At 44.6% G+C, this 15,201-nt stretch overlaps 1 protein-coding gene across 1 annotated transcript in view; it reads right to left on the bottom strand.

Moving 5' to 3' along the window:
* LOC147684246 (putative cation-transporting ATPase 13A4) overlaps positions 1–15,201 on the bottom strand; it is a 385,092-nt gene that overhangs the window by 61,633 nt on the left and 308,258 nt on the right. Inside the window, exon 22 of the mRNA XM_086944646.1 lies at positions 3,871–3,913. Coding sequence (XP_086800772.1) covers positions 3,871–3,913 — 43 coding nt within the window. The remainder of the gene's footprint in view (positions 1–3,870; positions 3,914–15,201) is intronic.

Below are 15,201 nucleotides of genomic sequence, written 5' to 3'. Positions count from 1 at the left end.
AGGCTCTCCAGAGTGGGAGGCCGTTCCTTTGCTGTACTGGGGCCCAAACTGTGGAACTCCCTTCCCATCGACTTACGAATGGAGCAGTGCCATCTCCGTTTTCGAAAAGCCCTAAAGACCTGGCTGTTTGCCCAATAATTCTTCTCCTTCTGGATCAATCATGTTGTTTACTGTCAATTAGCGCCGGGAAACCCTTACGGGTAGCTGTCGCGCTCTATAAGATTAATAAATAAATAAAATAAATAAATAAATAAATTGCACTGGACTTGAGAAGGTTACATTTCAGCTGGACGAACCTGGTCCCTGTTTCTGGCCTGCACTCCATCATGGACTGCCTGAACGTATGTCTGTCCCCTAGCCCAGAGCAAACTGGTGGAGAAGCGTGGCTCAGTGGATAGAGGCGGCAGACCCGGAAGCTGAGATCGGCCGTGGACCAGGGTTCGATTCCCCGCCTCGGCGGGTCTCGGGCTCAAAATTCCACGGAGTCGACAATTCTCGCTCCGGTGCCTACTCGACTCACGGGGTCACACTCTGCGACTCTGGGCAATAGCTTGCTTAATCTCCACTACGGCCCCTCGCGGCGGGATGCCTGGCTTTCACCTTGTGGATACCCGGCCGGGGTATCTCACAGGGGAATACCAGGACGGGTTCCCTAAGCAAGCGCCTTGAGACCCCTGGGTTAAAGTGTTGCGCTATATAAATCGAAACACATTTACATTTACATTTACATCCTTGAGTGTTGCTTTCTGCTTTTTTCCCCCATTTCCACTAAAAGCTTTACATATCAATATCTATGGTTCTACTGATTGGGTTTTTGTCTTTCTGGTATCATTTCATTTATTATTATGTACTCTATTTTTCCAAATTGGTATGGGATTTTTCTTGTGTTGTGTTTTTACTTTATTATTGTTTACATGCTGAATAAATATATTACACATTGCCTCTAAATTAAGCCTGACTGCTTTTGTGCCACCGTACCAGAGGGTTAAGCACAGGTTTATTTACTGGCTTTTTTGGTTCACCCTGACAAGGATTGTGGCTGTTGTATGAGAAGGGCTTACACTCACCTCAACCAGCAACACAAAGTCTCACACCCAATTAATCAATAATGGAAACACGGGGACCCTCACTGAATAACTATTGGAAGCCGGGGACTCCTGCTGGGAGGCAGGAACCCTGGACAAAGCATTTTTGATGACTTCATTTCCACCACAAAACAATACACAGAAAAATACAGACACAACCATTCATCAAACAAATATGCAAATGATGAAATATTTTATATAATTCAAAAACAATAATTAAAATAATCAAAATTTTAACGGAAAGGTTGAAACTTTTTCAAATTAAATTAAGGCCAATCATCATCCAAATCTGTATTCTGTTTAATGCTCTTGCTTTGCTCCCACTATTCAATCTGAGGATATTGACCTCATTTTAAACCTCTAATTTCAAATTCCTTGACATTTACATTTTGCTTCTTCCCTTTATTAATCAATTTATATTATGTCATTTTCGAAGCAGTCGCCACCCCCTGAGTAGGCTTTGCAGACCCCGAGGGGTACCGGACCCCGGTTAAGAACTATTTTATTGGATGGCAACAAAAAAACACATAGCACTTGCATTTTTATTTTTCAGCAATCCACTTCATTATGTGTTGTACACCACGTTAAGCTTCTTATGATGAGCACCAATGAAAACTGCTCTCTATATTGCATGATACAGCCAGGATGGGGGGCTGTTGTACAGGCGTAGATGAGGGGCTACACTTAGCAGACTCAGGATCCTCTCCACGTGAAGCTTAATCTTCCCTTCAAAACATTGCACTACAGATCCATGAAAGGAACCTAGGCATCAAAGCATCATGATGATAACTGCTCCTACTCCTGAAGAAACCCACAGCAGACCCTACTGAACTTAAGAACTACCGCCCCATTTCGCTCCTCCCATTCCCCGCCAAAGTCATTGAGAAAGCCGTCAACAGTCAACTCGCCGCCTTCCTCGAATCCAACAAATCCCTCGACCCTTCACAGTCCGGCTTCCGAGCCAAACACAGCCCCGAGACCGCCCTCATCTCAGCATCAGACAACATTCGAACTCTACTGGACAACGGAGAAACAGCTGCCCTCATCCTACTTGACCTCTCCGCAGCCTTCGACACAGTCTGTCATAGCACTCTGATACAACGCCTCAGCAACGTCAGGATACAAGGAAAAGCACTGGACTGGATCATCTCGTTCCTCGCCGGAAGAACCCAGAGAGTCTGCCTCCCCCCTTTCACCTCAGAAGCCACCAAAGTCATCTGCGGCGTACCACAAGTATCATCACTCAGTCCCACCCTCTTCAACGTATACATGAGTCCCCTCGCATCCATTGAGTGCCAACACAGCCTCAACATTATCTCCTACGCAGATGACACCCAGCTGATCCTCTCCCTCACCAAAGACCCAAACACCGCCAAAACCAACCTACATGAAGGGATGAAAGAAGTAGCCGAGTGGACGAAGAACAGCCGTTTAAAACTGAACTCGGACAAAACGGAAGTCCTTATCTTAGGATCATCCCCCTCCCCCTGGGACGACTCCTGGTGGCCACCGGCCCTGGGAACCGCACCCATACCAACAGGCCACGCACGTAACCCGGGCTTCATTCTGGACTCCTCCCTCACGATGACCAGACAAGTCAACGCCGTCTCTTCATCATGCTTCAACATCCTACGTATGCTCAAAAAGATCTTCCGTTGGATCCCCATCGAAACAAGAAAGACGGTCACCCATGCACTGGTCACAAGCCGACTGGACTACGGAAACACCCTTTACGCCGGAACCACAGCCAAACTACAGAAAAAACTCCAACGCATCCAAAACGCCTCAGCCAGACTCATCCTAGACATCCCCCCCAAGCTCACATTTCCGGTCACCTGAGAGACCTCCACTGGCTCCCCGTCAACAAGAGAATAACGTTCCGCCTCCTCACCCACGCACACAAAGCCCTCTACGACCTAGGACCCGAATACCTCAACACGCGCCTGTCCTTTTACACCCCCACCCGACAACTTCGATCGTCCAATCAAGCCCTCACGCAATTCCGCGCATCCAAAGATCCACCATGGGGGGAAGATCCTTCTCCTACTTAGCGGCCAAGACCTGGAACTCTCTCCCCACCCACCTTCGCCTTACACAGAACCACCTCTCCTTCAGAAAACAACTAAAAACTTGGATATTTGATAAGTAAAGCTCCCCCCTCCCTCAAGCGCCTTGAGACCCTCTGGGTGAGTAGTGCGCTATACAAATTTAAACTTGACTTGACTTGACCTTCACCACATTGTATATTGGCATATGGATCAGATGGGACCCCCTTTTTTTCAAGGACCATTGCTTAGGAAAAGCCAGCTTGACTGGGTTGTGTAGCAGTCGGTGTGAATATGGTTGAGGAATTGACCTGCTGCTGCTTTGGTTGATAATTTGCGTATAACTAGTCGGCTGGAAGCCAGTAGGGTCTGGAGACAGCTAATGAGTATAGAGGCAGCGGGCTGTGTTTTCTAACAAGTGGTCTCTCTATTCATCTACTGGATGCACCACCAGCTCAGTTCATTGTTTGGCTTAATAAAGGGGCAGTGGGCAAGGGCCAGGTTTAGAGGCAGGGCGTATTGCAAAAGGGGCGTGGCCACTTCATATGAAATGGGCAACATGATATACCACCCACCGATCCTGTATCTACAAAATGTTCTATTTTTCTGAACAGTGAAATATGTTTAACCTCAAGAGGCAAGTAAGTGGGCAGTCTTAAATGTACACTATTGAAATAACCCTTAAGTTCCCTAGTAAATAATATATCGGAAAGAAGAAACAAGCAGGTACTTTTACTCACCCCACAATCATTAGCTCCATCTCCGCACATCCCAACATAGTAACTGTAATAAAAAATAAATAATGACATTATTGTCTGGAAAAAGGTTTGCTTTATGAGTTCATTTTCATTATAACACAAGGGAGCCTACAGCCCCTTATATGGAAGCCAGTCCCCTACTTATTACAGTTGATCGGTGGCATCATAATCCTCCCTGTGAGTAGCCAAGTTCAAGGGTAGGCCCCGAAGTAACATCACAGCTGCAGTTTAAACAACCAAACAAGAACTGGCTGAGTATTCTTGTGATATGTTTTTTTCCCTAAAATTAACAGTGATCACCAAACTGCTTTTTGTTGTGTTTAATTTCACACTACAGATTACGCTTTTATTCTGCAAGTCTCCAACCTTACTATCGCTTTAAATTGGGACAGCTGATGGTGTAATAATGTATTTTAAGGAATACAATACTCTGCAATATTTTAAAAGAATATTGCAAACCAATAGGTGTGTCATGATCTTATTAAGGTACTCACTTTTTTTTGGTTACATTATTCTATATGGAAATGATATTGCTTGGTTTCTTACAATATCTTAATTATGTATGGCCCAGGGTACTACATAATTAGAATTAGAATAAAAACCTGTCTCTAATTTCCTTATTACAGTTGTTTCGTTACATCTCCACTCACATGCATTTGGAAAATGATGCAGCTGCTCAATGGTAATAACTTATTACAGTTGTGTTCTACAGTCATAATGCCTACCATTAGAGCCAGAAGTCACAGTGAAAACAAAAACGGAATTTTCCTCAATGTGACACTTTTTTGTAAAATGAAAAGTGATCAGAAGGAAGGAGAGGTTTATGGCAATGTGTTTATTTTTTCTCCACAGAGTTAATATTTGGAATGAAAGAATCTTCTTGTGTATTACTACATATTGTGACCCATACAGATTCTCTATTTTTGTTTGGTCGGCAACCATGTTATCTCTTTCACATGTTAAGTAAGACACTAAGGAGCAGATTTACGTGGCACTTGCAACGCATTTGCCCTGCCGCTGTGTCACTTCTGTGACGCAGCGGCGGCGTAAAGCAAGCGTCATGCTGCAACGGAATTACAACGTGACGCATCTCGGGAGATGCGTCATGCTGTAACCCCCTATGCCACATTATACCTGCGTCAGATATAATATGGGCATACTTTCGCAGTGTGGGCGGGCCGTCACAGGAAAGCCTCGGAAAATTGCCTGTGTGAAATCTACAAGATTTCACTCAGTCACTTTTCCAACGATGCTGCGTCTAAACCTTGTGCCTGCTTGAAGCAGGCGTAAGGCGAGACGCAGTATGTTGGAGATAGGCCAGGTTGGAACAGTGCTGAAGTGGCGTCGTGCCCACGACATGACTCGAGCACTGAACCAACCTTACGCCACCAGATACGACACGCATATGCCTATCGGTGCGCCACGGCGCGCCGCAGTGTAAATGCGGCGCATCCGTGCTGGCTCACGGGTAGTTTACCGTGTCACAAGTATTCTGGCGCATCCCTGCTGATTTACAGAGATGCGCTAGAACTTGTAAATCTGCCCCTAAAGATTTTAGTAGTTTTTTTGAAGGGTGATGGTGTGAATAAGTATGACTAGTAAAAAAGTACCTTCTTCCTTACTTTGGAAGGTTTTTACAATTCACTAAGATGCGAGTTCTGTGACTTTAAAAAGCAGCTCAGCGTGGCGTTCGGCCTCATTCCTTTACATGTTCATGGAACTCCTCTGTCATGACCAAAATCTTTCTAATGTACAGCATGGGGTTCACTATCACATATATAATATTGCAATCATGACCATACAATGGAAAAAGATGCTCTTGATTTTGCCTTCTTAATGAAAGTTGGAGCAATGAAAAGATGTACAAAGACCCACTCTAAAACCAAGATATGAGATTTGACACTGGCTGGTTTATGAAAGTGTATGCCATTCGGGACGAGACCTGTAGATCACATCACAAATGAATATCACCAAATGATAGCAAAGCGACCTACCTGATGAATCTCAGGCAGGCAGGTCAACATTTGTGACCCCAGAGTAAAAAGCTGTGGATGTTGTAATGATGGTCTGAGAGGGACAGCAGATCCCCATCCTTGCCTTTAATGCCCCAAACTGAAACAATAATTGTAAAGCAGCCAGTGTTCATGAAAGGGATTAGTGCCGCTTTAAGAAATGTTCGAGTGTTTTCATTCTGGGAGCACATTGGGGAGACTGGAAAACCTCACCCTTTGAGAAACAGATAGACCTCCTTTAGAGATATTGGTACCTGATCACTGCTTTGTGACTGTAATTTCTGCAACAATATTACATGGACTCTCCAAAATAAGAGGGGGGTGCTATTGACAATCCCAATTCTAATAGGGATACATACTGGATCACAAATCCATTTTTGGAGTTGGAAAGTCTTCTATGACTCGACAAAGGAGTTTTATACATTTGAACACAAGCTTTTACAGTCACATACCTTGAGAATTTGAGATTAGCGGGATTTGCCACCATAGCATCTTTTTGTATGTTGGGAAAGCACAACAGGTGAGAATGTGACATGAATAGCTGACTGAAATTAAGTTTTAACATTGATAAAGTTGGGGCATGGCTTGACGGCCGAGCGTGATAGCTAAGATGAGGTGAAGCTCCTGACACAGAGGGCCTCAAACCGCCCTAAATATCAGTATATTTTCCGTTCTCACGCCAGGAGCACAGCGGAGTGCCAGGAGAACACCTGCTGTGGCTCCAAAAATCAAATCACTGCGCCGAAGATCGGTGGAAAAGAGGAGCCGCATAGAGATGGGGCCTGAAACCCCCAGGCTTGACTTCGACAGCAGCTGGGCAGTAGTACCATGAGTAGGGGTGGGCAGAATTTGCGAAATTCACTTTCGCAAATTATCGCAAAAATTTTGAAAATCTCCGCGAACATGCCGAAATATCGCAAAGACGCAGAAGATTTTTTTCCCGCCCGTTCGCGATATTTTCTGCGCGAGCACGTTGAAAAATGTCTCGTCAACTTACCCATGCGGTCGCTCATGGGCGCGGCCATCTTGTTTTCACTTGTCCCACCCGCCTGCGGTGGAGAATGACGTGTTCGGGTTCTCTCGCTACTTGTCGTGTTCTATATGACGTGTCCGCGTCCTCATGCTCTCGCACGCTGTGGGGAATGACGTGTTCAAGATCTCATACTCTCGCGGTGCATGATCGAAAGACGAATTACGTGATTGCGCGACAAATTACCTTAATGCGGGCGCGAACTCTCGCGAGATAGCGCAAATGGCTACCAATATTCCAACATCTCATGGAGAACGCGACCGAAACGGGAAAACTTGTTGGCGAACGCAAGGATTCAGGTAAGGCGATTACGCGCATGCGAGAATGTACTATTTTTACAGCGCGAGCAAGAAAAAATTTCAGGTACGATGCAGATTGCAGAAATTTTGACATTTTTGCGCTCTCCGCGGAACGCAAAAATGTCAAATTATTGCAATTTCCGCGAGCGGAACGGAATTGGCGCCCAGGCCTAACCATGAGGGGCGGCCGCAGATGTCAGGAACTGGCGGTGCCCCGGAGAAGCATAAGCCTCATTGCATAACCAGACTCCCGGAGCCTACAATCAGGGTATCTCTCGCTTTCCTCCCCCCCTCTGGACTGTGGCAAGCATAGCCACCGGGGGGAACAAAATGCAAAATAGCGAGCTGTGACATAATGACTCCACCTTGCCGGACGCCCAGCGGGAGTATCAGGGACAGTATACGTAGGGCCAATGAGGGGAATGTGGATCTTAAGGGTCGAGATTCCACCCATGCAGATAAGCCCGGTGGGGGGGAGCTGGGTATGGGCTAAGCGCAAGAGGCCTTCAGCTGAAATGAAACAGCATATAATAAAGCACATTGGAAAGAGACTAATTAAGAGTGGGGGGTCACAGGAGCAAACTACCCCGGCTACGTGACCTACAAATAAATCAAAAATAGTTCAGGAAAATAAGCATTATTTTAATGAGAACAAAGGGATGGTTCAATCGGCGCGGACCCTTCGGGAGGCTTTTAAAAGAGTAATAAGGGGACACGCGATCTCCGAGATCTCAGGAGGGAAGAATGAGAAACATGCTAGACTTCTCTGATTAGAAGAGGAAATATTGAAACTAGAAGAGGGACTCACTATATCCACAGAGCAAGACAAAACACACATTCTAAATTTGACAAAAGAGGAATATAGAAATGAGGCGAGAGAAGCGGCCAAAACAATGATTAGCCATAAACTGGGAAGCATGTACGAATCAGGGGAAAAAGCGGGAAACTATTGGCTTGGTTGGATAAGAGGGAATTAGGGAGCCGACTGGTTTCAGAGCTATGGACAGACACTGGGAGACACCTCACCGACCTGCAGGGCATCGCGGATAAGTTTGCTTGATATTATGAAGAAATTTACACATCTAGGACCACAAGGCAAGAGTTGGAAACAAAAGAATTGATCACAAAAATTCATCTGCCGATACTGGCAGAAGAGGAGAAAAAAACATTGGAGGGAGACATGACACCAGATGAAATTGCCCAGGCCATATGCTCTCTACAGACAGAAAAGGCGATGGGCCCTAAAGACCTTCCAATAGAGCTATACTCGCTCTAACTATGAGGTTAAGGGCGTCCAGAAGACTATGGCTGATGTCAGAAGACCCTGGAATAAATTAACACCAGAGAGCTTTAGGGAGAAATTTACCGAACCTAACTGGGCCGAATGTGGTGACAACGTCACCACTGCACTAGCCAACTTTAATGAAGCCGTAACCACTTCCATTAATCATGTTGTTCCTTTTAGAACATATAAACCACGCCCTGCCCCAAAACAAGAAGTCTGGTTCACAGACGATCTCAGACAACTAAAGATAATTGCACGGAAATCAGAAAAACGATGGAGAGTCACACGTAAGGCAGAGGATAAAGAAATTCATAGGACTTCCCTAAAAAGTTACCATAAAGCTATTCGGTCTGCCCGGAAACATCACATAGCAGCCCAATTATCAGCAGCTGGTAAAAATGCTAAAGTCCTCTATCAAATCTTACAGACCTTTATCAAGCCTGCAGCCTGTGAAACAGAGGGGATTGAGTCTCAGGAACTCTGTAACAACATCTCACAGTTCTTTGTTAGAAAAATAGAAGGCATTTACGCTAAGATCTTAGCCTCAAAATCTACCTCTAATAACTTGAGAACTGTTGACAGTATGGTTCCGCCACACCTTAGCACAGCAGAAAACAATGCAAGCAAGCTTGTTGAATTCCCCCCTATATCAATGGAGGACATAAGCACTCTAATCAATCAAACTAAGAGTGGATGCCCTTCGGATATTATTCCAGCTCGGATCATGTCACTTCTGAGGGATGATCTGGGTGCCGGAATTCGGCGGGTAGTCAATCTATCCTTGAGGTCAGGGGAAGTCCCCCTAGACTGGAAGCGTGCTTTGGTGAGGCCTCTAAGGAAGAACAACTCCATTCCTTGGACTGACCTCACAAACTTGAGACCCATCTCTCTCCTCCCTTTTTTAGGGAAGCTCACCGAGAAGTTTGTTAACCGGCACTTATCCAAATACATCGAGAGTGCAGGGGGACTAGACCCCTCCCAATCGGGTTTTAGGCCCAGGCACAGCACTGAGACCGCCTTGCTGTCCGTCGCTGACAATCTTCATATGCTTCAGGATAAGGGGTACTCCGTTATCCTGGTGTTGTTAGATTTGTCAGCGGCGTTTGACACTGTGTCACATGATATCATGACCACCAGACTAGTTGACATCGGCCTGGGAGGCAAGGCGTTGGCCTGGTTAAGGAGTTTTTTCACCAAACGCACTCAGAGAGTCATACTTGGTCCCTACCAGTCAGAGGAGGTGGAGATCTCAAAGGGGGTGCCACAGGGCTCCTGCTTGAGCCCAACGTTATTTAACATCTATGTGGTCCCCCTAGCTAACATCATGAGATCCCACAGGTTTATCCCCGTATCGTATGCAGACGATACACAACTCCTCTTTCCGTTTAGAATCAGGACTCCTGAAGTGCGTAACTCCTTTGCCCAGGGGATGAAAGAAGTGGCACATTGGATGGCAGCAAACTTCCTTCAGTGTAACGTCTCTAAGACGGAGGTGATGCTCTTTGGGGAAGCCAAACGTCTGTGGACTCCTGACTGGTGGCCGCGAGATCTAGGCCAGTCCCTGAGCCCAAAGTGGTAGTGAAAGATCTAGGAGTTAAACTGGATCAGGAGCTCACTGTTAAACATCACGCTACTCAAGTAGTAAGCTCCTGTTTCCATGTTATTGGGCTTCTCCGAAGGGTGTTCCCCCTGTTACCTGATACCACCAGGAAAACATTAGTTCAGTTGCTCGTGCTGAGTAGACCGGATTACTGTAATGGTTTGCTGCTAGCCGCCAATGAGGGGACCACTGCCAGACTTCAAGTTGTGCAGAACACGGCTGCACGCCTTGTTCTCAATGCCCCGGCTCGGACTCCTTCAAAACCCCTACTCAATAAACTCCACTGGCTCACGGTAAAACAAAGAGTGATGTTCAAAACTTGTTGCATCATCCACAAGTGCCTTTCCGGTAAAGGCCCGGATTATTTAACAAAGAAATTCATCCCATACATCCCGCAAGATCTCTGAGATCTGGAGACCGTGAATTACTATGCGCCCCCAGATTCTGGAAGACACGACAAGGAGGAAGGGCTCTATCAGTAGCATGCCCGAAGCTTTGGAATGAACTTCCATTTGAAATCAGATCATGTAGGGAACACTTTCCCTTCAGGAAAAAATTAAAAACTTTCCTGTTTAATTATTAATTCTGGTTGAGCATCTAACAACACATGACAGGGTTATTTGCTTTCTGATGTTGCCAAAGGCGTGGAGATACTCCTCAGGGAGTCGATTCCCAGCGCGGTATAAGTTTGCAAATAAATAAATAAATAAATAAAATAATTACAAGCTGCAACCAGATAAAATAGCCTCTCATCTCAGGTCAATGTTCGTGGAGAGTCTTGAGAAGGGACTTATTCCACAAGACCAAAAAATAGCCACCCTGGTAGTAATACACAAAGATTGGAAACCCAAATATAGTTGCACATTGTATCGCCCTATATCGCTGCTGAATGCAGAGGCCAAAATACTAGCTAAATTACTAGCCACCCAATTGATCCGAGTTATTCCTGAGCTGGTCCATCCCGACCAGGCTGGATTCATGACGTCAAGGAACAGGTCCCTGAATCTACACAGAGTGCACAGGGTGATGGGAAGGGTGGACACCATCATGGAAGATGCAGTGGTGGTATCCCTCAAAGCTACCATGGCGTATGACACCATAGAGTGGTCATATCTCTTTGCTGTCTTGGAGAGGTTGGGATTTGGTCCTAAGTTTATTAACTGGGTCTGACTCCTATATATGGACCCACTTGCACAAGTCGTAGTAAACAATAAAAAAATCAGCCATATTTCATCTCCGCATGGGGACGAGACAGGGGGGACCATTGTCCCCACTGGTATTTGCGCTCACACTTGAGCCCCTAGCCTGAGGCCTACGCTGAATGGAAGTTTGGGAAGACCGCATATCGCTCTACGCAAACAATATTTTGCTGTATTTGGCCTCGCCAAATATATCTCTGTGTAGAGTTCTCAACATCTTCACTAATTTTGGTACATACGCCGGATACACTATCAATTGGATGAAATTGCTCATTTTTGTACTAAAGGGAAGAACACCAACCCTGCCAAAAGAGTATCAACTTAGGATAGCAACTTAGGGGTTTAAATACCTAGGAATTTTTATCACTAGAGATCCCAAATTTTTTTAGGTATCTAACCTGCTACCGCCACCACAGCGACTGAAGTGTGATGTTGAACACTGGAAGTCTCTTCCATTGTCGCTCTTGGGGAGAGCTGCATTGTTTAAGATAATGTTGCTACCTCGTTTTGATACATTCTTCAAACTTCACCTGCTCTAGTCCCCATATTGCAATTCAGACTGGTAGAAAGTTTCAGACTGGTAGAAAAAACACTTCTTGGGGAAATAGTATGCCAAACATCTCATTCCCAAAGCTAGTGAAAAGCTGGTATGATGGAGGAATCCATTTGCCAAACATCAAAAAATACTTCTGGACGGCAGAACTAGCGGCCATTAATCACTGTATATATCGACCCCTAAAGATCCGGGATATGCCATGAATGGGTGGCTACTCCCCGGTAGCAACCACACATGAGCACTGTATTCAAAGCCCAAAAAATTCCAACTGACAGGCCCCACAAAACACTCTGTGCAGGTGTGGCACTCAGTCCAAAAACTGAGGGATTCCGAAACCTACAGGTGCAACATGCTCTGCAGGCAGTGATTCCGAAGGCAGAGACCCCTCTGAGGCCTCTCCTCTTCAGGATAGGCCTTTGGACGGATACAAGCCCAAGAAGGCAATTTCCCTGACATATTTAAAATTGATAAATAACTCACCGGATCCTCTTCCACAGCTCCGTGTAAAATGTGAAAGCGACTTAGCAGAGTTAGAAGAGGAGGAATGGATGGAAGCGCGAGCATTACCAAGAGTGGGGGCAATATCCTCTAACTAAAACTGGTGCAGTTGAAAATACTGCACATAATTTATGTTACCGGGCCAACATTGGTCAAGATGGGATTAACAGCTAGATTCATGTAGCATTTTTGCGGGCGCAAACGGTGCGAATCGCAGAATTCGGCCGTTTGCACCCGCAAAAATGGCATTTGAAATTCATCATTGGGTCATGTACTCGCAATTTGAGAAATAGCAAAAAATTGCGATTTCTTAAATTGCGATCGCATTTAAGGAATCTCAATTTGAGATTCCTTAAATGATATTCATGACCCAATAAAAAATTGCGAATTCGCTATTTTTTCCCGCTATTTACCACAAAGTCAGACTTCCTGGTAAATAGCGAAAACTTAGAAAAATGCATTTAAATGCATTTTTCTAAGTTGCATGTTACACACACACATGTTCTTTGGACATGTGTGTGTGTGTAGCATCTGTGTAAATTTACATTTCCGGGGTGTTACAGGGTGTCCTTTGAACACCCCTACACCCTTGAAATCGCAATCTCATTTGCGATTAGCTAATTGCTAATCGCAAATAAGGAATGACTCCCCATTCATTCCTATGGGCCTTAAATAAGGAATGACTCCCCATTCATGGGGAGTCATTCCTTATTTGCGATTAGCAATTAGCTAATCGCAAATAAGGAAGCTGTAGGAATCGCAAAAAATATTGTGATTCCTACATGAATCCCGTTTTGCGAGTCTGGAATAGCGATTCCTTAATAATCGCTATTTCAGACTCGCAAAACTTCACAATGATGAATCGGGCTGATAGTCCTGAGTCTGGCTGTCGACGACTGTGTGGCCGAGAGCTCAAATTTATTTATACAATATGGCGAATGCCCCTATATTAGTAGATATTGGAGTGATGTTACCTCATGTATGGGGAACTTATGGGAGAGACAATAACAACTGAAGCAAGCGGTTTCTATGAAATATATGGGAAGCAACAGACTTGGGTAGCACAGAGAAAACATGGGTGACGCTAGGATTGATGGTCGCCAAGAGGAAAAAAATGGATTAAAATATGGGGGAAATGGAATGAATATAGGGGAAATATATGTGAGCCACCTAAGTTACTGTCACAGTTGCCCCCAGAAGAATTAATACCCTAACATGCCAATGCTCTCTGCCAAGAAAAGGTTTTACATAACAATACTGCACAGTGTGCAATGTGACACCGTCTATCATGCTATTTTTAGTTTAGTACATGGAAACTGTGACTTTTATTTGGTTAACAAAAAAAGAATTAAAAAAATGGATAAAGTTATAGTAAAGTGAAAATGTTCAAGAAATTCCATATTTTGCTTTGTTGATTCTTGTCTAATATCTGGAACGAGTCAATAAGAAGACATGTCGCCGATCTTGCTCTCGCTCAACTATTATCTTATAGAATTGTGAAGTGTTTTCAAGTTAGCTTGCATTGTTCATGAGTTTATACATGATATTTCAATGAATGAGTGTGAGAGTGAGTATAGATGAGTGAACGCGGGGGAGTAAAGCAATGTGAATGAGCTACAGTGAGTGAGTGTGGAGGAGAATGTGACAAGGAGTGTGAGTAAGTCAGGAGTGTCACTATTAATGGTGCAGTAAGTGCAGTTGCAAAAGGGCCCAGAGGACTGAGGGCCTCCTGAAACATATTTATGAAAGCAGAGTGTCCCCTCAGGATTTCATATTAGAGTCCCTGTACACCAGTAGTTGGGAGTGAGGGTCAGTGATTGTGAAACAGTGAGTGTAAATGGATTTGAGAATGAAATTAACAGTGCAAATCAGTGGGTGTGAGTGTATGGGTGCATTGTGTGTGTATGAGTTAAAGTGAATATAAATCAGTAGTGAGAGAGTGTGAGTCAGAGGAAGGGAGAGAGAGAGACAGAATGAAACAGAGAGTAATTATGAGTGAAAGTGGGTAAGAGTGTGTTTGTTAACATGTTTTCTACTTGTGAGTCTGCTGCTGGTCAGGGCACACTCAAGATAACTCTTGGGTATGTGGACACTCAAGATAGCTGGCTTTCATTGACAATTCATTGATTTGATGTTATTCTTGGCATATGAGTGAGCTCCTGTTGTAAAATGTGGGCCCTGGACATACTGGTTGTAATTAATGCCATGGGGCAGGGGCACCTAGGGCAAAATGATGGTACTGGCATACTGGAGGTAGAACTTGGTGACCACAGCACATTGGGAGTGGGGTCTGGCAGGGGGAGCAAAACACAAGAAAATCCTGGCTTTGACATGTGAGTAATATAAGACATATGGGTCACCCATGCCATGTGGCTAGCATCAATAGCAAAATTCTGGTACTGTGATTGTATGTGCAGCTCATTGCATAAGTGATTACCATGAACACATTCTGGTATTGTCACACTTGTATGAATTCTTACGATATAGGGGACACAGAAGACAAATGTGGAAAACAATGAGGTGAACCTGTGTCAAATATTATGGCCTACCACTTAAGGGATCATGAGTCACCACTGCCTTGAAGAAATCAACTTCTCTTAACCAAGCTTTATTATGGAGTGGTCAAAGAGTCCGAAATGTCATTCCACTCTCTATTAAAATTATTTTAACCCTTTCAAGAGGGGGCTCAGTTTACTACTCTTTCAACACCATTTCTAACTGGATTATGTGTGTGGACACTTTCAACTTGAATAATGATTTAGACCTAGTCACCCACTGCTTTAGACTCGTGATATTTGTAGTACTTTGTACATATTGGCTCAAATGTGCATTAG

The sequence above is a fragment of the Lissotriton vulgaris genome, chromosome 11, assembly GCF_964263255.1.
Source record: "Lissotriton vulgaris chromosome 11, aLisVul1.2, whole genome shotgun sequence".
Taxonomy (NCBI): Eukaryota; Metazoa; Chordata; class Amphibia; order Caudata; family Salamandridae; genus Lissotriton; species Lissotriton vulgaris.
This window is presented reverse-complemented; position numbering and strand designations above follow the sequence as displayed.